General features: G+C 42.5%; 1 protein-coding gene across 1 annotated transcript in view; it reads right to left on the bottom strand.

The window, feature by feature from the left end:
• The window catches only part of SYTL2 (synaptotagmin like 2), an 81,865-nt gene that overhangs the window by 23,807 nt on the left and 30,963 nt on the right, over positions 1–27,095 (bottom strand). Inside the window, exons 3-10 of the mRNA XM_015558835.1 lie at positions 25,502–25,637; positions 17,385–17,466; positions 16,311–16,425; positions 14,189–14,992; positions 10,638–10,706; positions 4,014–4,115; positions 1,969–2,022; positions 487–534 (exon numbers count right to left, since the gene is read on the bottom strand). Coding sequence (XP_015414321.1) covers positions 487–534; positions 1,969–2,022; positions 4,014–4,115; positions 10,638–10,706; positions 14,189–14,992; positions 16,311–16,425; positions 17,385–17,466; positions 25,502–25,637 — 1,410 coding nt within the window. The remainder of the gene's footprint in view (positions 1–486; positions 535–1,968; positions 2,023–4,013; positions 4,116–10,637; positions 10,707–14,188; positions 14,993–16,310; positions 16,426–17,384; positions 17,467–25,501; positions 25,638–27,095) is intronic.

Raw genomic sequence — 27,095 nt, 5'->3', positions numbered from 1 at the left:
AAGGGGTTGAGGGGGAGGCGGGAAGAGACTGGACAAAAATCGTGCACCTATGGATGAGGACAGTGGGTGGGGAATAAGGGCAGAGGGTGGGATGGGAACTGGGTGGAGGGGAGCTATGGGGGGGGAAAAAGAGGAACAAATGTAATAATCTGAACAATAAAGATTTCATAAAATTTAAAAAAAATAAGCAAAGACACAAAGAGCAGAGAGAATAGCAAAAGGATAATATCCAGCATTAACATATATATAATAATTTTTAAAATATATAACTCTTTCTCAGTAGAACCACCAATTAATCTTTCAACACAGACAGTAGTAAAATGTTTTTAATACCACCCTTGCTAGAATGAAATAGTTTTTTTAAGCTGCAAGAGTTTAGTACCAATAACAAAGCTGTTCTATTAATGGGGTTAGTCATTTCAGTATATTTAACACCAGGTATAGTGGCAACATTTAGTCATTTGTGAGAAAAAACCTGCTACTCACTTCCTGGTATGCGATCATTTGTATCTGGTTCCTGATCTGCTTTTTGATCTGCTCAGAAGAGCGACATCGAGAATAAATACCATTTATTAAAAGAGACATGAAAGTAAAGCTCAAATGTCAGCTTCATGGCTGAGACTGCAGAATACAGCGGACAGGCGTTCAGCTTGCTTTCATCCGTTCCCCAGTGTGACTCTTCGTTAGCCTCGTTAATGTCTCCTGTTCAACTAAAAGTCCTGCATCCAGCATTGGAGCTGTTTAGAGTCTTTCCTCAGTTCACTAAGCCACACCCTTTAAAATGGAAAGAGCACTGGACTAGGAGTAAGGAAGCCAAGATTCTAGTCCCTACGCTCCCACTGACTGACTAGCTACAGGATCTTAGACAAGTCACCTACTTCCTCGGAGCTTTTCTTAGCTGTAAAAAAAAGATTAAACCCCCTTCCCCACCTACTTCTTTCTTTTTAAAATAGATTTTTAAATTAATTTTTAGAGAGAGATAGAAAGGGAGAGGGAGAGAGGAACAGCAATTGGCTGACTCCTGCACACCCCCTCCCAGAGATCGAGCCCACATGTACCCTGACCAGGAATTGAACCTGCAACCTTTCGGTGCATGGAAGGATGCCCAACCAACTGAGCCACACTGCCCAGGGCCCTCCCCCACCTATTTCAACGAGGTTGTTGTAAACATAAAATGAGAAAGACAAGTCTGTTACATAAAAGTAAGAAATTACCTCTGAGGAGCTCTTGCTGCTTTTATATGGGAAAGCTCAGTGAATATACATTTTTATTATTATAGTGAAGGCAATTTAGAAAACAAAATTCCAGCATACAAAGATAAATTATACATTCGCATCAATGCTGAACTATAAATATCAAACTCATTTCCATCCCCCCCCAGAAGGCATTATTACCCTATTCATTTTATAACTGAACCAAATAATACCTGACCCACTGACAAGCTTCGAAATCTTCTGACTCCAGAATCAGTTACTATTACCCTCCATCTATTTGCAGTTATTTACATGAGGGGAGGCAGGATCCCCACTTTTGTTCTGGGACCCTTTCCTTAGAATTTAAAGCTTTCCTGGGTATGCCCAGGAAGATCTATATGCTGAGGCATAAAAATCAAATACAAGAATAATTTAACCCAGGAACCCACTGTCCCCTTCCTGCCTTCAAAGGGAGTTTTGCAGGTCAGAGTAGCAAAAATCAGCTCCTACCCATGGAGATACAATTTCCTATTTATAGAAACCCTGGCTTCCCAAGGACCTCGGAGGCTATCCTCAAAATGCTATCCCTAGCAGTAGCCTCAGGAATACAAACAGTTCGTACCCAGTCAGAACCGTTGTACAATAACTTAGGCACCATTCATCACAGAGTGGCAAATGACGTATCTCTTTTATCCAACAGCTGTGTCCCGGTGACTGCCCAAACCACCCAAAGCCTAACACACAGACAGACATGCAGATACATAAAGATATTTACCATCGTCAGCACTACGCACTAATTCTTCTGGCAGATTATCTATTTTTGCTTGATCTGTTCAGGAGAAATTAACACACGGTTAACACGGCTGACCCTTGGCGAGAAAGAACAATGAGATTGTCCCCGAAAGCCCCGGGAGTTGGAAGCAATTAGTCAAGATGCAGTGAGGGGTGCAACCAAGATGTCTCTCCCAAAATACTTTCTCTGTAGATGAGCTGCTTGGGCCAGTGCCATAGCGGGAGCTCCCGTTTCAGCTCCGATGCAGCTTACATCAGCACACGGCTGCGCACGGACTCCCGCGGGTTAGGAGGTTAGTTTGGAGCAAGCAATCGGCGGGCAGCAGGAGAAAGCACGGGGCTGCAACAAGCCTCTCTATTCTTCTAGAAAGGGTACAATGCTGGCCACGACTCACACCTTCCCAAGGGCACGGTCACTAACAAGCATTTCTGTGCCCGCATCACCATTTGTGTACGCCCCTGGGAGCCCTGCTGGGAAAGCCAACTGAAGAGATGTGACTGGGGACCAGCTGCTAAGTGGAATCTTGGCAGGCGACAGTGAGTGTGGGTATCGGCATTTGGAAGGGAGCGCACAAGAATACCCGTCCGCTGATGATCATTTTTTTTCTTAACCCTACACATTCCTGAGCACTTTACAGCTGCACCATGGAAATAGCCCCATGTTTCATAAATAAGAAGTTTGCCACATCGAACAATTGCTAAGTTGTTTTGTTACCACCCCCCACCCCCCTCCCAGGGCCCAATCACTAACATCCGGAAGAATAATCAGGGCTGTAACTAACAAAGGGTCGGACTGCCTTCTCTGCAAGCATTCAGGCGGATGTGGGGGTTGGCCACCTGTTGAGGAGGCTTTGGAGGGAATTCCTGGATTGGGGGGGAGTTTGGAATGGGTGGCCTTCAAGGTCCCTTCCAACCCTGAGATTCCAAGATCTTTGGCAGGGTTAGGACTGCATGCCAAATTGGGAATACTGCCTTTGGAGCCCTGGGAATCTCTGAATTTTAGAAATTGTTTAGTGGAGTGTTTCCCAACCCCGCCTCCCCCTTTTTCTTTTCCTTTTAAAATTCTGACCTCTTAGTCTCAATTGCAGATGCTTAAAAAGTATTCTGAACATGACAATGGTCCACTTTTGATCCTATGAATTTGACAATGATTAACTTTCACCCAATAAATTTTCTCATGATCATCTGTAATCCTGAGGGTGTATTTTAGCTTAATAACAATAAGAACAAAACCCCTAGAAGTCATCATTTCTACATCCTTTTGTCTGGCTCACAAGTCCCTCTATTCATTATGTACTCTGTTAGTCCTCAAGACATCGTTCACCCATTACAGCGGCAGCAGCGGGGAACAGTATGCCTCAAGTGTTGCGTGTCAGGGAGTCTTTGGGCTTATCGTTCCAGTGTCAAAAAGAAATGCATGAAAAGAAGGGATAAAAGAGAAAGGAAAGTCCTTAAAGCCAGGGACTAATTCATCTTCATATCATGCAAAATTCATCCGACATCCAACACTGTCATAAATACTCTTTACAACATTCTGTTGTTGATTCTGGGCCCTAGCTCTGCCGTGTGATACTATGCACGTTACTCTACCTCTCTGAGCTTCATTGTCCTCATCTACAAAATAGGGATAACAACTTATCCCTCACAGGGTTTACTCATGCCAGATAAATAAAATAACACATATAAAACGCTTAGCCACGTCTTGGCACACTCTACTCAGTAAATGTTAGTTATTACTGCTAGAATCACTAGCTACCACTATCTTTTAAAACTCACTCTACTTGAGTAAACACTCAAACTGGGGTTCTTCAATGCAAGGAAACCTGGTGTTCCAGTAAGCAAACGTCATGCATTACTTTAAAGGCCAAGTTCCAGCCTCTTCGGCTCACTTGGGAAGGTCATTCTCATCTGTTAAGCGCCCCTTACGGGTTCCAGTGCACAACAGCATGCAGTGAGGCCACAGAGGAGCACATATGCATTTTTAAGCTTAGATGGGGGCGTGGACAGTGGCGCAAACTGTATTCTCACTTGATGAATCTGATGAAATGTCTTCTAGACTTTTGGAAGGCATTTTCCTAGCAGCACTCCTTTCCAAAGTTTTCAAAACAGGACTGGGTTCTTCCTCTGAACCTGTTGTAAGACAAAACCGATGAACACTGCACAATACAAAAACACACACCACCAAACTCTTAATAACCAATGGATATGGAAATGGTAGGTTAAAAGGAGGCATTATGCCATAAGCCTCTATACGTTTGTTTACTCTATGAAGCACTTCACAGAAGAAAATAAAACATCTTCATGAATAGGAGGTCCTTAAAAAAAAAAACAATGTTCTTGGTCAAAAAATATTTGCAAACATAAATCATTCAGAAACAAGACTGCCACATTAATAGAAATGTGATCTCCTAGTCTTCCACACCTCTATTTTAGGCACATGATTTGTTCTGTGCCAGGCTTTGAATCTTTCCACTTCATTTCTAGCTTTTGAAGATAGCCACAAAATGGTTTTGGAAGCATTAAAAAAAATTAGCTGAAAACCATAGAAGGCAGGATCCAGATGTTTAACATCTGTGTATAATCGAATATACAGATGGCTGAATTCTCCAGATCAACAGATGTAGGCTTTTGGGGTTTCATGAGCTCATAAAATTTCCATCAAAATACTGGAAAATGACACGAGACAGTCAACTTTTTATTTTACTAAGGCATTTTAAAAGGGGGTGGTTGTGGCTCTATCACCTACTAATGCCTTTTCTTTATAAAAGGAGGACCAAAGGAAAGAAAAAGGGCATAACCTCAGTATATAGATAACTAAGTACATATAACCTTACAAGAAATCTCTCTAGACAGTCCTTAATTGTTCTATTTTGATAATAAAAACTCCATCATGGATGACCCCTGTCTGCATACTGTCATTTATCACTGCTACATTCTCAATGCCTACACAAGCAGTTGGCAAGAGGCACTTCAAAAATGTTTGCTAAACCAATGACTAGTTCCATTAATGAATCAATAAATTTGGAACCATTTCTCTAGATAATACTTTACGGAAATGCATCCCAGTTCCGCCCAATGTTAAGAGGCATTCTACAGCAAATGGATTCTAAGATGAATTAGACTTGGGATGCTCTGTGTTCAAATTTAAAAGGGTTCTCTTTACAGACCTTCTTGGAGACTTTAATGCAAATAATGTGCAGTCTCCCAGCATTTCCAAAAGTATCTGAGCACAAAATCCCCCTCACCTCCCTTCCTCCAAGGAGCACATAGAGGTATTGGTTAGCTGAGAGCTGAACCACAAGTCAAAGGTGTCAGGCTGTTCACCAAAATTGTGGTGCCTTTGTAGCCAGGTTCCCCTCTACTCTCACCTTACTCCACCTACTTGTTTTAAAACATAAAACTACAACTATACCTTTTTGTATCTTTTATATCACTTACAATTTTAAAATAACTTCTCTGGGCTCTGTCCAGGCTATTGTTTTATATTGTTATTTCATTTGTAAATTGGCTTTTTGCTCTTCAGCCAGTTATGCTGGTGTACTCTAAACACAGCTATACACACTAGGCAACAGTCTCCAATGTCAGTGCAATTGTATAAGCTCTCCCCCTCCTATGGGTCAGTTCACCGTAGAAACTCTTTGGGGTTAGTTTAGTAAAAGTCTACTTCAGGTTTAACCTGCTGACTTACACTCCTGCACATGTCTGGTTTCAGAGACTGGTATTTCGCTCTCCTTTTCTTACCAGAAACATTTGTTTAAGGGGCTTCAACTTGATAAATAGGGCTAAAAATGGATTCTTTGGTCAGTTTTCAAGAGGCCCTACGGCTACTTGCCAAGGAGCCTAAACCTCACAAGTCAGCCACTCAGCAAAGCTTATTTATTCTGAGACTGAAGGAGCTAGAAAATGACAAATCCTACTAAACGACTAGGAAGGTGATCAACGTTACATGTGCAGCTTTGGTTAACATGTCCTGCTAGGGAGCATCCGTTATCACTTCATCACTCTAATCAGGTAACTTCTCATTCCTATTTGCTCCTGGGTTTCTTGGCCAAAACGCCTGTGTTGATCAGAAGAGCAAAACTGAGACAACCCTATGTTTTATCGCCTGGCTGAAACCAATACCCACAATTCCCCTTAGATGAATGCGGCAATCGATTAAGATCTTCATCCACTTAGCCAAGGCTGGAGCCAAAGAAATTCATCAGGCCAGGCAATGCCCTTGTGTGGGACCAAAGTCATACTCTAGAACGGGAAGATGCTGAAGATAATTGAAAACGAGAGGGAGAGCGTGGCAACAAAAAACCTCAGCACAAAGTATCTGAGGAAAAGAAAGTTCCAACTTGCACTTGGTTCCTGGTATTTAGCCACTACGGTGGGAAACTATTGCTCCGAAAAGGGAAATTTGTGCTCATCTGTGGCAATTTCTTGCCACAAATCTTAGTAGAGATCTCTGTTTGGATTGCCAATTATGAAAGAAATTCTAATTACTTCCAGGAGGAAAACTAGCTTGAATGTTAGAGGTAGCTTCTAACACTCCCCACCCCCACCCCCAATTCTTTAAAAATATTTTTGAAACTTAAAAGTTCTACTGTTGATTCATGAGAATAAAGTAAAATTTTAAAACACTGCCCTGTGCATAAAACTATCTGTATATAATTTATTTGATTAAAGATTATAAAAGGAAATGTAGTTTTTATGAAGAAAGGCTAGGGAGAACTGAAGTGATAAGAAGAATTTAGCACTTTTGGGGGTGGCCAATCAATTCCAGTTTAGGAAGCGCTACCATCCTTTACATCGTCATTCCATAAATCGACTAAGTAACCAATGGGTTAAACATGTCAAAATGCTCACTGGAGGTATTTCTCCAGCTTTCCGCATTAGAACCAATGTTTCCATCTGAAAAATCAGAGTCAGAGACACCTTCTTTCTCTTCCTCTTGTCTCTTGTAAGGTGATTCCCGAATCAGTTCGACTTTACTTGTCTTTGTAGAGTTTTCCTTGTTGGTCAGGAGAGGAACAGGTTGCCTATTTCTGGACACACTAATTGCGTCGGGACCCTCCCCGCAGCCAGGCTCCTGAAAAGCCCCTTCTCGAACCCCGGCAACTTCAGTTTCACTCTCCCCGGGCTCCGGGGGCTTTGTAGTTTCAATGATCCCTATTTCATGGTCCACAGAAAGGGTTCCAGGGACCTCGGCTCCACTCTCATAACCACCGACATCTATTGACAAATCACTCACAGCTTCTCCTCTCAACCCTTTATCCTGTGGGTTGACTCGAGATTCGAAAACATTACTCTTAAGCTTCATTTCAGGGGCCTCTTGGGTTCCCCCCAGAAACCTGGCTTGCCCTGACTCAGAGGTCTCCTCCTTGGGAGTTCCTTCCTTCCCTGACACCCGGGGCTCATAAGGAGGAGCTTCAGATGTTTCTCTAAGGAGTTTCTCAAAACCAATATCAAAAGCGCTCTCAGTTATTGCTGGAGCCTCAGCCTTTTGTACTGTTTCTTTTATCTCCTCGGGATGGAATCCAGAAGTGGCTGGCCTGGGCACCTCAGTACAACCTGTCAACTTGGATGGAGAGGGCATCCCTGTCTTGCTTTCAGATTTTGAGGAGAGAGTCTCAGTTGCTTCCTTCAGCAGTTTCTCTAAGCCGGCCCTGAGTTCAAGGGGCTCTGATTTAGGTCGAATAATTGTCTCCCTGACAATTTCTGTCACTTCCTGAGGTGACTCTTTGCTGTACTGAGCAACAGTAGAGCCAAATGAGAGAGGGATTTGTTCTGAAAGAGTCACTGGGGCTGCTAAATGAGAGGCAATGTCATGAGTTTTATCAGGAGCTGCTACATTGAAGGAGTCAGCATCCTTTCTGTCTGGGATTGTAATGTCCACTGCAGCTGATGGTGGGATAACTCCAGGAGAACTTTGGAGGCTACCTGCTGCTTGTACTCCTTCCGGAAATTCTGCTTTTACTTCTCCAGGAACGACTGCCCTCCCAACTGGATAACTCAACGTAGCTTCCCTAAGCAGCTTTTGCAACACAACACTGACATCATTCAAGGCAGATCTGGGCGGAACGATGACTTTTTCCACCGTCTCGGAAACTTCTCTTTGCGGAGGTAGTGCCATATCCTGGGGAGCAAGATGAGCATCGCTAGAAGAAGGCATATCTTGGGGAGATTTGGCTTCAATTCCCAAAGAACCCTTTCTGTGAAGATGGGGAGGTTGGTTCACTGGGTGAGAACCTCCTGCAACCATCTGAAACAAGTTTTCCGAGTTTAGCTGGTACTCACCACTTTCTGCTTGCGGGGGGAGAGCTGTCTTTCCGAGAGTTTCTTGCCCCCCTGGAAAAGGAGCTATGATCTCTCTCTGGTGGGCTGATGAGTTGTGACTTCGTTCTACACCTTTTTCAAAAACTCTCTTCTCTCCATGCTCAGAGTTGATCCGAGGGGTGATGGGTTCCAACTTAGTTTGCAAGGGAGAGGGTAGAGTCCCAGTTCCTTCCTTCAGGAGTTTATCTAGACTGGCAGCCCAAGTGCTTGGTTTGACCTTCGGAGGAGCTACTGTTTTGTCTACCTGCTCATTAATGATGTCCAGAGGTCCTTTGGCTGCTTCCTCAGTATCTGTCTTCTGAGGCCATGCCCTATTTTCAGAAGCACCTGGTTCAAGCACTTGTTTTCCGTGAACTTTTTCACCAGAAGGTGGGATTGCTGGTGACGAAGCTTCTGAAAGTAGCTTCTGTAAGCTGTCATTAAAAGTGTCTTTGTAGTCTTTAGACAAAACACGTGTTTCCACTATGGATTCTTGAACCTCTTGTTCTGAGCAATCCTTTTTTTCCTTGAACACTGGCGTAGCCAACCATTCCATATTCTTTTGCACATTTTCTTTTGATGACTCATTTCCTGGCAACTGATGAGTGGACTTTGTGGGTGGTTTCAATGGAAATGTGCTTTCAGGCGGTAATACCTGGAGTGTGCCCTTTGAATTTATTCCCTCTATTTCCTCTGCTGCTGGAACTTTTGGGGGGCTTACAAATGTCTCGATTTCATGGGCATTTTCTCCTGATGATTTGAGGTCACGGGGTTCTTTGTGTTTCTGGCTGTTAAAAGGCACAGAATCTTTTTGGCTTGTTTTGGTGGTATTTTTCTCAACATTATCCTGAATGTTTGAGTTGGCTCCTAAGTCCCAAAACTTTCTCAAATTCTCAAATTGAGAGTGATTATAAACTTGTTCTGTACTGGGTTCATCCATTCTGTCTTTTAGGGACTTAACTTTAAAGTTGGGATTTGATTCAGCAATTCGAGATCTGTCTTTCTCCAAAGAAGCATGTATTTCACTCCCGGCATTTGAAGGATGCTGCAGTACCGGCGAAGAGATGTCTCTTCCAGAATGTGAACGGTCCGCCACTGGCGGTCTTTTTACAGGCTCATTTATCTTATTCTGAAAGAGAGACACTTTATCTGATTGGTCAGCAGAACGGTAATTTTTGGATGGACCTGATATTTGGGCTCTGGTCTCTTCAGGTTTATTTAAGGAATAAAAACTGGAGATATGAGCTACTTGGCCATCCTCATCTAGGACCACTTTTTTGGCAGTGACCTGATTATACTCATTCTGGCCTGTAGATATATTGTCCATGGACCTCCCAGGCTGATAGGCTGTAGCAGAAGGTTGTCCCTGACTGTGTGAAGATGTGGGTTCCTTCTGAGTGAATCTGGCTGCAGCCTTCTCACCTTCCCAAAAGGATATTCTGTCACTCACTCTTTTGTACGTCTCTCTTTGCACTTGGTCCTCGGGAACCTCACCAGCTTCTTGTGGTAGTTGGACCTCAGTCTTCTTCCAAGGAGACTTGTTGCTGGCAACTCCAGGGAGCAACTCAATATTCTCTGGCTCTACGGAAGCTTTCGGGATATAAGTATCTCCTCCTTTACTCTCTCCCCCTGCCTTCGTGTTGTCTTTTGAACTTGGTTCTTTGACAATTTTTGCAGAGTCAAAATTCACCTCTGAGTTTCCTCTCTCTTTTTCATAAACACGAAGCTTGGGCTCTTCTTTACCTAAGCTGCCAACATCCTTAATGTTGCATGGAACTTGGTCTGCTGCATCAGATTTATTGAGAGCACTGTAGGGATAGTTACTGGTTCGATGAGGTATCCCATTTCCTGCGTCTTTGTTTTTTGAAGCTTGGCTATAGTCCATAGTTTTACTCCCTTGATTTGGACTGTAAGTTTCAAATGGTTGCAATATGCCTGGACATTCCTTGCCTTGTTGGGACAAATGAATAGATTTGGGATTGATATCCACATTACTATGTTGGCAATTTCCAGGAGGCAGCACATGTCCCTCTGCCCGGAACATCGAATCAGACCCCATAGGCATCAATTTAACTTTGGTGGAGAGCAGAGTCTTTGAGCCCTTGTCTTTTAGACTGATGTCATCTGTCACCAAGGCAATAGTAGCCTGTGATTTTGAGTCTGCTTTTTCTTTGGGCTCTATTCCTTGGGGATGTTGGAGAGGTGACTTATTGTCATCTAAATGAGAACTTCGGTTAAACCAGTCAAGGACTTTAGATATGGAATCATCAGTTGTCTTCCTTATCTCAGTGGCATGTGGACCAGAGCGTGAGAATGTCTTAGGTTTTAGGGCCTTGAGAAGAGGAGGCTTACCTTGCTGATGGTCTCTAGAGCTGCGATCTGGCACCTGAGAAGGCTCAGGCTCAACATGAGACCGTTCATCTGCAACAGAGAAATGCTTTTCTAAATAAGAAAAGAGAATGCTTAAAGAATTATTATTCAACCACTCACAGTATCTTTAAAAAAGGCACTATGTGTTTACATGCTCCACACTACTAGCTTTTTATATCAGCCTTTTGCGGGGGTTATAATGTAAACCTTACTAATTAAAATATTCTGCCAAAGATGCCCTCTGACACAGTGAAAGAAGAGACATGTAGACTCCTGAAAGTATGGGGTATACACCAAAGTGGGAAAATTTCTTTGAAGTCTTTGGTTTATTTAAAAAACTCATGTAAATTTTGTATTCTGCTCCATGTTACATTCTATATATTCATTTTCTCTCACTTTCAAATTTTTGCATAAAACTGACCTTCTAGGAAGATACACCATGTTGGTTTTATGACCGCACCTATCCACTAGCACACTCATAAACCCTGGAGGATTTATACCCAAGTTTGAGGAACATAGACTTAGGAGATTTCAAGAGTTGGAAAAACTACTTTCAAGGAAGATTAAACAATGAGTTCCCTCCAGAATAGTAGAATGCAATGATGAGGATATTTGCACTCCTGGGTCACACTCCTGATCTATTAAACCAGAACCTCTGAAGATGGGGCCCAGGAATCTTTACTAATAACTACCCCTGCCACTGTCTTACACGCTGGAGTTTTAGGACCAGGATCTCAAGATTCCCTTTCATTATCCCCAATTCCCCTCCTATAATTTGTGACTTACAAGTAGTTTTTATGAGCCAAATAAACTAAAATGAGGACTGATGGAGAATGTGATCTCTACCTGATGTTGGCTAACCAATGGCTAAGAGGCTAGAGAAAAATACTGAACTTCTTTCTAAGCCATCAAAAAAGCAGAGAGATCCTTTCTGAGCTTTAATCACAGGGCACAGGGAACATTTAGAAAAGGGAACTCAGACATTCTTCCTCTTTGGTTAAGATCCAGGTGTTTCTGCCTTTTCCCCTCTTCCTTATCGATGCTACACTAAGTAATACTTGTTCCTGAAGATTAGGTGAGCTGAATTTTTATGAAGTCAGCTACATTTAAATGCACTAGAGGGGATATTAGTTAATAAAATTATGTTTTTATTCATCAACTCTGGTTAAATATTTTAAAAAAACCAAAGTCTTATACAGTAATTGGCACATAGTAGGTATTGGTTTGCTTCTTTACCTACACTTTGCACTATTAAATACAGTAATAATTGTGAAGTATATTTGAGAAATCTATACAAATTCCGTTAGTCTGTTTAACAGAAAACTACTTAAAGATGAAAAAATACTTGTAATATACTGTTGCTGAAAAAAGAAGTCCAGGCAGTATAAACATAATTAAAAATTGTATTCATGCCTGAAAATTATTGAAAAGCTCTACAAAAAAAATGTTAGCAATAGTTCAAATAATGGGTAATGACATCACAGGTGATATTTGTTTTATTCTTTGTGCATCTTTTCTTCTTTATTTTTTAAATAAAGTGAGTTACAGGGAGTGATGGTAAGAGGAGCCAATATTGCTTCTATCCCTTCATTTCTGGATCCCATATATTTTAGCTATTGAGGTATTGCACCATTTATCAGCTGCTGGCTCTGTCCATCCTAGGGCATTTCTTCTTTTAAAATGTTTTACAATGAAAGTTTATTACTTTTAAAATAAGAACAGTTATTGTAAAAATTGGATGCAGGTAATGTTTTGTTTCCTTTAAGGAATTCTTTCGTTTTGTGTTTTCTCCAGGATGAGTGTGGTGTTTACTTCCTGAAGCTCAGAGCTAAAGTCAAACCCTTATAATTTACAGAGATTTTCCTTTTTTTCTGTCCTGATTCTTTTTATGCTCCATTTTTTACTTTATATTTTTATGGTAAGCAGGAGAAAAGCAGGACTTTGTTTATAAGCTCTGAGGCCAGAAGGCCTGTCAAACTGATGATGGCTTCCCCCCAACGTTCATGGTCGGTTTCTATTTAAAAGTCAGAAAGCACAAATAAGTAGTTAATACAAAATGTCAAAGATATTCTTTGAAAGCAGGTGCAGTCTGAAAACCAGAAAAGATTTACCATATTTCTTCTATGGATTATAATAATGGAAAATATTCCCAAAGAAATATCCTTCAACTTTTGAACAAACATTTAAGTAAGTGTCATCCAATTATTTGCTAATAATTACTCAAACTTTAATAATTTCCTTTAATATGAATGCCTTTATTTCTTGAAGAAGCGCCTGTTGAATTTTTAATTTAAAAAATTCTGTTCTGTTCAAATGATTTTAAATGTCCAGGGGTAGGGGTGGTGAAAATGCTTTGACCTTTAAAAAGTAGTTTTCTGAACAACTATGAAAACTGTAGAGCTGAGCAAAAGTGACTCGGGGTTAACTCAATACTGACTAATAAGGAAGAGTGTGAGCTGATGGGTTAGAAACTTGACTGTTGTTACTGTAAATATTCCTGACAATAAAGAAATAATCACAGCCCTGGCCAGTTGAGCTCAGTGGACAGAGCAGCGGACTGTCCCAGATTCGATTCCGGTCAAGGGCACATGCCCGGGTTATGGGCTTGATCTCCAGTGTGGGGCGTGCAGGAGGCAGCTGATCAATGATTCTCTCACACATTGATGTTTCTATCTCTTTCTCCCTCTCCTTTCCTCTCTGAAATCAATAAAAATATATTTCAAAAAGAGAGAAATAATCACAGGGTTAGATGAAGACTTATTAAAGATGGGTGAGAGTACACAGAATGATTTTCACCAGTGTTTCTGTTTTTTAAAGCATAAGAATTATGAAGTAATCATATAAGTATGGGAAAGCAGTTTGAGGCATCCCCTGAGAGTTGTAGAATCTTCGAGAGAGAGAGAGAGAGAGAGAGAGAGAGAGAGCTAGTTAGCTATTTGGCAGGAAAGGCAGCATTCTTATTGCCTCTCAACTCACACCAGCTGGAAGAGAAAGTTCCTTTGGAGTTTTTAAAGGACAAGAACAAATGGCTGGAGGCCTTACGCAGGCCACAGTAAGTGCTCAACGTCTACTTTCCTATCCTTTGAGGATAAGAAATTGAAGTTTCTCTTGTGATAAAAAGAGAAACCAAAGTTGGGTTAAATGGTAATTAACATTTGAACTAGGTAAGTAATAATAATATATATATATATATACTCCATAAAAAAGTTATTAGCATATCTTTAAATCTCACCCTGTATAAAAACCTTGATATAACTCAACACATAGTAATTTGTTTAAATAATTGATATGATTACATTTTTAGGTTAAAACATAATGGGCCAGGAACTGTGCTATCCAGGTTCTTTTCATTATTAGGTGGTTGAGGAAAATCTACAAACCCATGAAGAGGTATAAGCATCCCCCAGCGGCATCTGCCTGAATCACCGCTGGAATGGCCAGGAAGCCAAACGCAGCTTCTACAAGGCTGGCCGGCCTAGCTGTTCCAAGCCCACTGGCCAGTGCTTAGAACGTGGTAGTGACAACTCTCTTACCAGCAGGGCTTTTGTACAATTCCGATTCAAGCCTTGATAATTCTGACGATTTAGCTTTGTGTTCACTGATGGTGGGTGAATTCTCACTGGACTGTGGTCTTGCAGGTAAAACTTCCGAGGGAGAAGGCTGCCCGTTACTGGGAAAAGGACCAGAAGTCTTTGGCTGATGTGTTTCGTGTTTCAATGCACTTGGGCTTGAGGCTGATCGAGGTAAAGGCAAAGGCTCTCTGTACTGTGAGGGCGTAGGGTCCTTCCAGAACTCATCCTGGTCCCTGGCATCTTCTGTTCCATTCTTCAACCTGTTGGATTCTAAAACACTGAACTCTCCCACTTCCCGGCCTTGGATGAGCCCAGGACTCGGTGGGAGCTCCTCCTTTACCGCAGAGAACCTCACTTGCTTCAGTGGCTCCTGTGCGCTGGAGGAGGACTCGTCTTCTAAAGAATGCTCCTTCTCAGAGATCCTCTCGTGGATGGTTAGGCCCGGTGACCCAATCTTGCTTTTGGGTTCAAAGCCCTGGTGGAAACGAACAGTGTCTGAGTCCGTGCTGCTGGAGCTGGAGTTGCGCTTCAGGATCCCTCTCGGAGGCCCTCTGGCCTTCAGGGAGTCTGTCCTTTGTCCAGGAAAGGACTGGTTATCATCCTGCTTTAGATCATGCGATTTGTTGATCATTTTCCTGGCTTTAGGGATTGGGGGTTTGATGTGGGATCCACTCTCAGGGCCTGGAAAAGTCTGCTTTGGTTTCTCTAACTTTTGGCTTGAAATATCCAGGATAGATGACTTTTCTTTGGACTCTGATAATTCACCTGAAAATTATAACACATTAGGTTCTTTTCATTATTGGTGGACAGTAATGTATAATTTAAAATACCTATCAGAAACTTTATCTATATTTAGCAAAAGTATTAAAATATTAAAGACAATAAAGTATGTGGTATAAATGCCGACCTAATTAAAAAGCCTTTTTAGCATGCATGTACTTCATTGAACTGTACACTTAAGATTACTGTTATTTACACACATACTTTGTGGTAGTTTATACTCAATAAAAACATTTTTACAAAAAAAAACAATTTAAAAAATTCCTCATGGAGGCGAAGGAAAAACACAGAAGTCACTTCAGTAATTTATACGTGAAAACCAGAAAATTGAACTCAAATAAAATACAACTCAATACCTAGAACAAAAATCTATTTTGTTAAATGTTTAAAAAGGTAATGTATTCCAGTGACTTTTTTCTGTATAATATTTTATGCTATGAAAAGTATTCCCACTGGACAGGGGAGAAAACACTAATATTGCCAAGGCTGGTGTGGCTCAGTTGGCTGGAATGTCATCCCATCCACCAAAAGGTTTTGGGTTTGATCCCTGGTTGGGGTGGGTACTTGAGGCAACAGATCAATGTTTCTCTCTGTATATTTCTTTCTCTCTCTCTCTGTCTCTGTCTCTCCCTTCCTCTAAAAATCAATGAAAACATATCCTTGGGTGAGGATTAAAAAAGAAAATACAATAATATTAAAACAGGCTAACTGAAAGTTCTAACTTCACTTTCAGTTGTTAATTTTCTACCCTTTGGCCAATCTTTAATGTTTGTGAAATTTTCTTACAGTTACTTTGTCTAGCATTTTCTCTTAGGGAGAAGGGTAAAATTCTGTAAGAGGCAGACTTACATTCGTTCAGTCACAAACCTGACCTAATGCTCCTGAGAGATTAGGCTCATGATTACAGGTTAGAAGATCATGACATTGGCAAGTGGCCTTTTTCTTTTAAGGCAAACTTTACATTTTCAACAGAACTGTGCTTACTTATGGTAGGCATCCAATAAATGCTATCGATGAGTGACTGACTGCCTCTGGTCCAAAAATTTCCCAGTTCACTGAAGGGGAGCCCGAGGCATAAAGGTTACACCAGTGTCAGCTCCAAGACTGAAATGCATGAACCTCCAGCCTCTACAGTTTCTGCTTCCTTCCCTCCGTCAGGAAACCAATGGGCACAGCAGAATAAGAAAACCATCAGGACCTTCCACCTTGTCTAAAAAGTTATTTTAGTTAAAGGAACTCTGAGAATTTCCCTTCTCACAGATAACACAGATAAAAATATCTAGTCCATAAAAATAATATTTACCCTCTTTTGAAGTCTGAAAGAAACCAGTCCTTCCATTTCTCGACTGCTCGTTTTTGGTTTGTTGAGATAAGTGATCTTCTGGCAACTTGGAGCTATTAAATGGATTCTTCCTTTGCTGGGGAAAAACATTGTTTATTAAACTCATTTTCAATGTCATAACAGCAACTCAGTGTTAGCAAATGCTTCTTAGCTCCAATACTTGATAGTTTTATCCAGTAAAATCTATCTGGCATGTTTGAAAAATGTTTACCATGGTTAATCAGGGTAACATTACAATACATGTCATACAAAAAGATAAAATTATTATATAAAATATACTCAATTCCAGAGTTCTATACCATTGGACTAGAACCAGGCATTCAAATCTATATTTCACATTTGACAGAGCTGAGAAAACTTAGGCCTGGATATATCGAAGAGCTGGTCATGGTCAAGGTAAACCTGAAACTCCAATAAGGGCAGGTTTCCACCTGCCCTTATTTATCAGTGCTCTTTCTACCAGTGAGACTCTCATTGTGCTAGAAATCTGTACTATAAATATAATTGGAACTGACCTTTTCTATAAGGATTTAAAAGAAACTTATCAAGATATTTTGAAGTATTTATAGTCACTATTATAATTATCAATTATAATGAAAAAAAGGGTATCAGTAAACAGAATTTTTAAATTAACATAAGACTAAATATCAATGTTTACTGTCTCTAGGTTCATAAATTGGCAATTCCCTCCCCCAAGCCAACCTCTAACAGAGTCAGGAAGTTATGATAGGAATAAGAATTCACACAGCACTAACAAGCCACATTCCGTAAGCTTAAAACAAGCAGCCCCCAATAGCTTCACACCTTTTATTCCCTAGGGCAAGAAATTTGGGTCTTCAACATGATATACCAATAACATGGTATTCATTAACTTTCCTACCACAAGAGTGACTTCTATGTTAAATAGTAAACATTATCTGTATCTGGTATAAAAAAGCTACTACAAAATCTTCTTTATTTCATATTGCTTTGATAAAAGGAGAAAAATGCCATTCCTGCCAAAAGTAAGAGTTCCGAAGTCTGAGCTCAGTCTACCTTAGCTGAAGAGGCAGCGGAGTTCCTGGAGTTTTCCTGGGACGTATCAATCATGGTGGAAGCTGGATCTGCCACGCTGGGACTGCAAAGAAACAATGATGCAGAGAATAAGACCTCACCCTTTGTGGAAGCATAAATCATGCCTCTGAAGCCAAAAGCTATTAAGACAGGATAGGAGAGGAAGTTTGTAAGATCAAACTGGCAGGAAGGGAAGGGGAGTTGAGCCTAGAAATGATTAAGCAGGGAAGCAAAGGAAATGGCAGAACAGAAATGAAAGATCAGCATGAGACAAGTCAAAAGAACCATCGGAAGTCCTGAAGTTTATATCACGGTGCCAGGCGCACAGGGGTTCACCATTTAAATGTATAGAAATGAACTTGTCTCAAAGTCAGGAGCTAACATCAGATGCAGACAAAAATGAGCAAATGATCTCAAGGAGGAAACATGGTTGCTGAAATATAGCTCCAAAGAGTTTTAGGGCCTGGTAGCAAACACCAAAGAGAAGATGCAGGTGAGACAAGTGACTCAGAAGGAACAGAAGGAACAGCAGATCTAAGAGATTCTGTGCAGGAAGGCTGAAGGATTTGGGCAACTTACTGAGAACTTTCGGCCCAACTCTCCAGGCTGGCCAGGTGAGTTCTTGTTCATATACAAGAGGGACAAGGACACACACAGATCCAGAAGAAGGTGGGAGGTGAGAAGCCTAGAGATGGCTGAGAGGAGTGGGAAAGATTCTCTAGACCATGATTCCTTGCTGGAAGGACTGGACAGACCCAGGTGAGAGTTGGGAGTGAAGGGAGAAAAATGAGTTGAGCAGGCTCCCTCCTGAACAGCCACTCCCTTGGCTATTTAGTAAGAAGGGCAAAAGAGGGTCACAGTGACTCTGGAGGGGGAGGAAAACCACCTGCCCAGACTTCCTGTTCCAGTGGCCTTGCCGCAGGCATAAGAGGTGAGGTCACTATTGGCCGAAACCACGTGCCCTGTTAAACTCCACCAGTTCTCTTGGTGACATCACAGAGTCAAGAATATGGAAAATACCTCCGAGGGTGCTGGCTTTCACCACGCAGCAAAGGAACCGGAGGCTGGGGAGGGGAGCAATTGACCTCAAGGCTACAAAGCCTTGCTCAAGATTATTGTCATGAAAATCATGGGCTAGATGTTCCTGCAGCTTCGTTTCCTTTCCTTCCCTCTGCACTTCAACTGTTATTTTTGTGCAGAGTTAGGCCCAGGAGCGGGCTGAAATTTTGAGGAAGCCATTCTTCCTTTTGTTACCTTCCTCATTGTTCCAGAAAGGAATTACAGCAGATGAGGCAGATGCATATAACATACATCTGATCACATGAATGGAGAGGGAGAGGGTGGGGAGGGGAAGGAAACTGAACAAGAATAAGAACTTACAACAGAGCCGGAATCAAGGCTAATAGAAAAACACATTATAGGAGGCTAGTCTTCTAGCAGGTGGGCACAAGCTTGAATCAACTTCTCTAGCAGCCAACGTGAAAGCAGAAATCTGGTCACTTATAGAACTCACAGTGTCCATTCAGTGGAAAACAAACAAACAATAGCTAGGACTAGAAAGCAATTTCTCTGGAGTGTCCTTGTAAGAAGCCAGTGAGTGGTGTGAGGGACCTTACGTTCCGTTCCTCAGAGGGTTTTGTATCATCTCCCTTAGGAAATAAAGCAGTCACATAATAATCAGACAAACCGAGCCAAGTGCTGATGGTCAGGGTCTCCATGGAACAGCCAACTTCTCCGGCTACCTTCCTCCTTTCCACTCACCAAGAACAAAGGATAAGCAGAGCCTCTAATTCTCCCTTCTCTGCTCCCTGAAAACCCAGTCCTGAGTGACCATCATGTTGTCCCCTCCTTCCCAGAGATAAAACCAAACTCTTACTAAAGTCTATCCAGCTATGTATTTTATGTCTATTCTGCAACCTCACCTTGTGTATACATATATACATATATTTTCTCTCATGGTAAACTGGGAGATCCCTCAGGAGTATCTCGACCACCCTTATATCCCTGTCACGCCTTGTATAGTGCCGGGTACACAACTGGTGAATGACTGAAAAAATGAAGGCCAACTGAGCCAGCCAGTGGCAGGCAAGGCAGCAGCAGATAGGTGACCGTGTTTTGTTTTGTTCTTGAGATCCAAGTTATTTGCCAAACTACAATGAGGCCCATTATTTAGGTTTTAAACAAAAATGTCTTTGTCCTGCTATTCAGAAAGCAAAAGAGAGGAAGAAATGAGGCATTCAGAACACACGGCCTGACACTAAAATACCAGAAACACACAAAATTCATTGGGTTACCTTGTAGTTGGGATGGGGGGGGAGGGGGAGAAATGGGATGAGTATTGGATACTTGATTAACTTAACTTAAAAAAATTTAAAAAAGAGTGTAATCCTCAAGTTCTGAGGAATACAGCAATAGTATGTTTGCCTGTCTTTTATTGGGCAACCATCATTACAGTAATCATCTTATTCTCAATTGATCTTTGCAACATCCCTATGAGGTATATATCCCTCACTTCATTTTACTTGTGAGAAAACTGGGGCTTGGAGAGGTTCAGTAACTTGCTCGATGTCACAGAATTAGTTGTGAAAGAGTTGGGGATTTGTACCAAGTGTGTCTGACCCTGACTCCAAAGACAATCATCATAATGGCTAGGCTATACCTCCTATTTCTTGCATTAGCAAAGCAGTGGTATATGGCCAGAGGATTGGAGTTATGTTCTTTCTTCCTAATGACTCTTACATCTGTCACTTCCTGCCACCTGTATGAGCATCTCCTTTATTTCTGTCAAGTATATTAACCTCACATCTGACCTCTGACTCCAGAGTTCCACTCCCCTGAGCCATTCAGCATTCCACCACTAAGCTGCAATTGTCTAAAGCACAATGGTGACCCTGTCTCTCTTCTGCTCATCACTTTTCCCTGAATCCTCAAGGCCTGTGGAACCAAGTCTGAACCCCCAAAAAGGAAATGGAGATGTTCCCAATATAGCTTTTCATCCCTTGGTTCTGTTGACCCTTCCTGCCAAAGTCGTCTACACACCCACTGTCCGCAAACCTCACCTGCCTCTGCTGCCTCCGCCCAGCCTGTCCCTCAGCTCCTCCCTCAAGTGCGTGCTCTGTTTTCTTTTGCCCAAATCCTCGCTTTCATCTCCCAGTCCACTCCAAATCTCACCTCCTTTGTGACACTGCTCCAGTATCAGCCCAGTTAGAGGTGGGTCTCCTCGTCTCAAATCTTACAGTGCTTTGGATTAGGAATTCACTCCCTGCCTGGCACTATTTATCATGTGAATAGACATTCGAATACAGATGCATTTATTTTTCATAAGAGAATCTAGTCTTTTTATAGCCAGATACTGTGTCTTTTGGGTCTTAGAATCCCTCTCGGAGAGCTGCAGACTGTGCCCAGCATATAAAAGATATCCATGCAATATATTCCACAAGATGAGCTTTTTAAGCTGTGAAGCATGCCAAGTTCTACATCCTATGCTCTATAATTTCTTCCCTCAGGCACCCCTGAAAAACTCCCTGCAGTACTAGAAGGAACACTTACACAAAACTGTTTACTTTGTTAAGCGGATTATTAAACTATTAGGCTATGAACTTGGCATTAGGATTCCCCACCTAAAAGTGTCTACATTTTAATGCAAGTCTTCGAAGACTTAACTGGAAAAAATAATAGTGTCAGGTACTGTGGCAGGGACCCGTGGGAAGCGGTAGGGCTTTACAGAAGTCTTAGCTTAGCCCGCACAGGCACCTGGCCACTCCATGGGCTCCTGTGTCCAGCCAGCAAGTGCTCCAACTTTCAAACTTTAAAAAGCTTTTGAACCTTAACCAACCTTTCTCTCTAAAACAGGGTAAAAAAGCAGCACACATCATACACCTTCTTCTGAGGTATTTTCCAGCTTAAATATTAACAGAAGACTAGAATCAGAAGCAGTCCTGAAAGTCATTTTCTTCCGTGTGTGTGTGTGTGTGTGTGTGTGTGTGTGTTGCTGACCTCTCCCTTTGGACGGTGAGCTTCTTGGAAGCTAGCGCTGCATCTCATCCCAGCGCCCAGCACTGTGCCAGCACACGCTACACACGATCAAGCCTGAACACACGAATCAACACATGAAGAAATGGCTCAGGGATAACTCAAGGGAACAAAATGGGGAAATATGCTATGCCAAGTCTTTCAAGACAGTCTTTTTTTTTTTTTTTTTTTTTTTTTTTTTTTTTTTTTAAGTAAAATTTTACTTCTTTGGTGCTACCACACTTGGTGCTGCAGTTTACCTCTAGGTTTATCTACCCAGGTATTCTCATCCAAGCACAAGGCACTCTGACGTCACAGTGAAACTATTCCTATCGCAACTGATCTGGGTAAATCCAAGAGCCTGGCGGATTAAGAAAGATTCTTTTAGGAGCTCAATGTAAATGACTCTGTGGGGCAGGCCTCCAAGAAATGAAATGGTCACATCACTGGATTGCAATCCATCCAAGGACAAAAGATCAAATGCACTGTCCACAGACAGGCTCATCACAAAAGAAGCTCAAAACTCCCATCCACATAGGCTTACATTATTGAAAAGGCAAATACTCCTCAGAGTGGAATGCATGTCAGATAGCTTCAAGGGAGAAAGGAGGCTACCAGGCAACTGAGGGGTGTGAGATGGAAAGGAGGTGGGAGGAGGAACCAGAAGAGGAAAAGAACTGGGGAGCTTGCATCAGGAGGAACAAAGGAGGGGCTTCTCAGCCCAGAACAGGCTACCTCCATAGACAGGACACATTACACCTGGTTTATGGGCAGGGTCCTGACCGCAGGGGAAGAGCGCCCCACACTGTTATTCTGTCCTGCCCACCCGGCTCAGCCTGCAGATTATCATGTACATGTTCTACATCGTTTTTTTCTTGGGTGGGCGGGACATGACGTGCCATCACGGACCAGTGCCAGTCACGAACTGTCTTTACTGGTTCACAATGAGATAAGTACAAAACCAAAAGCATGCTGTGATAATTAGAAATATAATTTTAAAAAGTGCACAAAAAAACACTGGCTCTTTACCACCGTTTGTGCCAACACTGCCCACAGTCTAGTCAACGCTGTCTAGCCAAGGGTGTTGACCAGAACCAGAACTGGGAGCATTTGGAGTTCTCCCTTTGCCATCATAAATGAAATCTCGTTCTCTGCTCCCTGTTCATCAGACCTGTCTGCTTCCTGTGTGGCAGGTGCATGAGTCCCAAGCGAGCACAGGTGCTTCCAGGGGTTGAGCACATACTCGGTACCCACAGTGCTTTCATTCTCCATAGGCCGAACCCCCAGAACTGAACCCACCACAGAGAGAAGGAACCCAGCCCCAGAGACCATTAGAAAGCCTCCTTCAGAAACTACAACACCCAGTCACTGCTGCCTCGTGCTCCCTGGCTCCTGGCTAAGAAAATATTGACAGGTATTGAGTCATTCTATTGAAGTTCACTTAGTCTAAAAGTGTGGGCCCCAAAATACACTTAACACACCCAGTTCCCAAAGGTTAAAGTATAGGTGAGAAATGCTGCAGGAACCTGATACTGAGTAAAGCAGTGGTTTCTGACAAGGAAAGGAGGAAGTAAACAACTGCTCAGGCTACAGTTCTGGGTGATCACCACCCACGCTATGCAATGAGCAAAGCATGCCAGGTTCATCTAACATTCTTTTTAAAAAATATATATATTTTTATTGACCCCAAAGAGGAAGAGAGAAATAGAAACATCAATGATGAGAGAGAATCATTGATTGACTGCCTCCTGCACGCCACACACTGGGGATTGAGCCCACAACCCGGGCATATGCCCTGATCAGGAATTGAACCGTGACCTCCTGGTTCATAGGTCAATGCTCAACCACTGAGCCATGCCAGCCGGGCTCATCTAACACTCTTATCCTCACTTTCCCAACCATCCCTCATCTATGCTATAATAACATAATTATCAGGCCACTTGGAAATTGCCAATTTTCTTTCTTCCCGAGAAATGGTGAGTGGTTCCCCCACCTCATTGCATCTAACCTCGCAACATCTTGGTGAGGCAGCTCTGTTCTGATTTACAGATGAGACCCAAAAGACTCACAAGACTCAAAGGTCACACAAGGAATGTGGCAAACAATGGAGACACAGGCTTGGAAACTCAATCGCCTCAGATTGAGGAAGACAAGGTAATACCCACCAGCCCACGTGGGGTCATGAAGAAAACGATTTGGGCTATCAGGCAGTGGTACCTCTGTCCCTCAAGCCCTTTGAGCTGAAATGAGTTCCTAGGAGAAGGACAGGAAGTCTGTCCCACATAAAACTGCAATGAACTAAGTTTGTCTCTGAAACTCCGAAAGTTTCTCCTTCTGCACTTGTACCCCTTCCCTTAATCAGCGCTGTGGTGCCCTCCACCCCCATCAAACCCGGCTGTTAGGAGCTGCTCTCAGCTTCTTGTGGTTTATCTAAATGGGTGTGTTCTCACTCCCAGAGTTTCCATTCTTTAAGGTCTCATCTCTCCCTAAGGAAGGAAGGAAGGCTGAACCATATTGGGGGTGGGGGGGTTGCAGGTGGTTGGTAAATGGGGCATCACCAAAAGGAAAGGAGTATGGTATTCTTCACACTCTTTTCTGAGCTTCCAGAAATACCTGTAAGCGAGAGCCCACACTTCCATTCCTTGAGCATCTACTATGTCCTATGGGTTAGGGATTCTACATTTACTTGCTAATTAAATTCCCAATAATCTTGGTAGCAAATTATTATCATTCCCATTTTACAACTGAGAAAACAAAATCCCAAGAAGTAAGTCACTTCCAGTGCAAGGTCATAGAATCAATAAGTGACTACTGTTAAGGTGTTTTAACCTCTAGCCAACATGAACTCTATAGACATCATGAAACATTATAAATCATCCCAGAGGAGAAACAGTGCAGCCTCCACCCGTGGAAAACAAAGTGAGCCCTCCCAACAGGGAACTGGATAAACAGTGAGTACCGTAATGGAATCAGTGTTCCATTACCCATGTGACATGACCTGACTCATGACTCTGAAAAGCCTTCGGGTGCCTATATTGTAGACTCCCACTCCCTTGCCTATAAACTATGTTGGGAACATCCCCATTCCCCAGGTGTCTCAGCCTTGGACCCTGACTCAGTGAGCCCCACCAGCAAATTCATCGACTTTATCCCAGCTGGAGACTCTGAGGTGAACTGCTTTCACTGAGGAGCTAAATATAAAATGGAATTGCCCTCCCCCCAAGGGGTAACAACTATCCCTTCAAGGGACAAACATCAATAATGGCCATCCCTCATCTATGCTATAATAACATGATTAGCTTTTAGGTATTTAAGGATTTTTAATCATCATGGCTCAAAATGTTTGCGGCAATGTAGCCCCACAACCAACCAGCTACTTCACAGGAAGGATGTACAAATGTACATTTTAATTGGACAGATGACAACATGTATGGAAAACATCAAAAATCAAGACTGAAACATCAGGACACTCTACATCCTTAATAGGCATTTGCTGAGCACCTACTAAGAGCGCCTTCCACACATATTATCCCTAATTCTCACCATAGCCTTTCCTGCTCTATATTATCATTCCTCTCTGTAGTTAAGAGATGAGACTCAGAGAGGTAAAATGACTTGCCCAGGGTCAAATGGCTAATAACTGGCATGTTTAGGATTTGCATTCATATCTGCCTGGTTTCCATGCTTGCGCTTCTCGAATGTACCAGGCTACCATAATTTGATCATAATTCATCTTTTTCCTGAAGTAACTTGTTCCCCTATATTCCTTTTAGAGTACCTCTTCATTCCACTCTGAGGAAAAATCCTTACTTAGTAAAAATAGAAAACAGCTATTGTTGGTGCTGAAAGGAATCACCACTTGATATTCCAATTTTATTTAATACTCAGATTTGTTAGACATTCTGGAAACTGGGAAACAGTAATACCCAGGTTTGTTTACATCAGGGCTCAGAATTTACCAGATATGTCCCTTGCCTGTGCCCACGAGGCCAGTCTAGCACTTGCATGAATAGCCCGCTATTTTGCCTGTACAGCACACCAAGCCACGAATCCCACATGCAGCAGCTCCCCCGTGAGCTCCATCTTACCTTGGGCTTGCTGGTCCTACATCTTCTTCTGGCTCTTCCACCACACCGGCTAGCTCTGGGGGAAGGAAAGCATCTTTGTTGACATTATTCACCCAGCTTTCCTTTGCCCTGTTTTCTCTGTCCTTATTCTGCTCAGCTGAAACAGGAAACAATAAACACAGGAAGGTTATCTCTCACCTCCGTGACCTACAACTCTCATATGGGCACTTATCACGGAAGGTTGGAACCTGGACTTCAGGCCTTTCCTGAGTGCCCAGGCAATCACTAATGTGTTGGTGCATTAAGGATCAGAATTATATCTGCGGGAGAAGTCAGTAGATTCCTCTTGTGTTAGCTCCCCCGCCCCCTCCCAACACACACACCCCAGCAGAGTCTCCTACGTGCAATGTGTAGGTAACTCCAGAGACAAAATTCTGACTGCCTCTCAGTGAGTGTGACCTGAATTGGGGTCAAGACGGAATGTGCAGGGGCCACAGGACACTGAGGACAGGCAGTCCTCCTGGGAACAGAAGCACCAGCATTACCAGGCACTTATTGAATATTTACAGTGTGCTTGACTCAAGGCTGGGCTCTGGGATACAAAGGGGAACAATTGCTTTTAGTCTAGAATGCCCTCCCCGCCAGCCTCTACACACCCGAATTCCACATATTTCTTAACACCCAGTTCAGATGCCAGCACCCCACAAAACCTCTGTGCCCCCTTTTCAGGAATAACCTCTTTTGCCTCTGACACCCAGGGCTCTTGACCTGCACCTCTCAGCTAATTAGCACCAACGGAGTGATGAAGTTCTTTGAATATGTTATCCTATGAGGAGGGAGTGACTTTCCAAGTTCGCGGATTTGGAAATTGAGGATCACAGAGTTCAAGAAACTTACCTAAGGCCACATAACCAGTCAGTGCCAGTAATACTTTTATCAGTGTTAAGAGGATGAAGTAATATAAAGGTTCCCAGTTTCCAAATATGCTCACATTCCAGGGTCTCTTTATATTAAAAATCTAGTTTTTTCAACGGCAAAATGGAGTCCACAGTACAGCCTGTACTCCTCGGGATTTCTGAAGGTCCGGACCGTTTTGAAAATCAAGAGGCCTGTGAGCAATGCATGGCACATACAAAGCAGGCAGCCCTTACCTGCAAGGAGTGTGGCTCTTTCTTTCAGACAGATGAGAGCCCAGCTCTGCCATTTGCCAGCTACCTGCCCTTAGGCATACACAACTTTACAGACCCCTATAGAGAATGGGGATAATACCTACCTTACAAGATTGCTGCTACAGTTAGAAATAAGAGGGAGTAAATGCCTGTCACATATTAGATACTCAAACGGTGATGGTTAATTTCCTTATTGAGTACAGGCTAGGCTAGATGTAGGTGGGGTGTGTTCTCAGGGATAAAGATTTATATCGACTAGCCCAGAGTTAGAGAGAAGACACCAGGGAAATATTTAATGAACTCAACAGGATGTTAAAGAAGCTCTCAAAATACTGTCTTTAGAGTCCCTTAAATCATGCATTTGGTTGATTGAAGAAGTATCAGAGGTCAAGGCCATTGAACAGGGAGGCTAATCTCTTAACTGTCATGGCATTCAGGAGAAAAGT

This window comes from Myotis davidii, unplaced genomic scaffold (assembly GCF_000327345.1).
Source record: "Myotis davidii unplaced genomic scaffold, ASM32734v1 scaffold430, whole genome shotgun sequence".
In the NCBI taxonomy this organism is placed as follows: domain Eukaryota; kingdom Metazoa; phylum Chordata; class Mammalia; order Chiroptera; family Vespertilionidae; genus Myotis; species Myotis davidii.
Note: the sequence above shows the minus strand (reverse complement) of the source record. Positions and strands in the feature narration are given on the sequence as shown.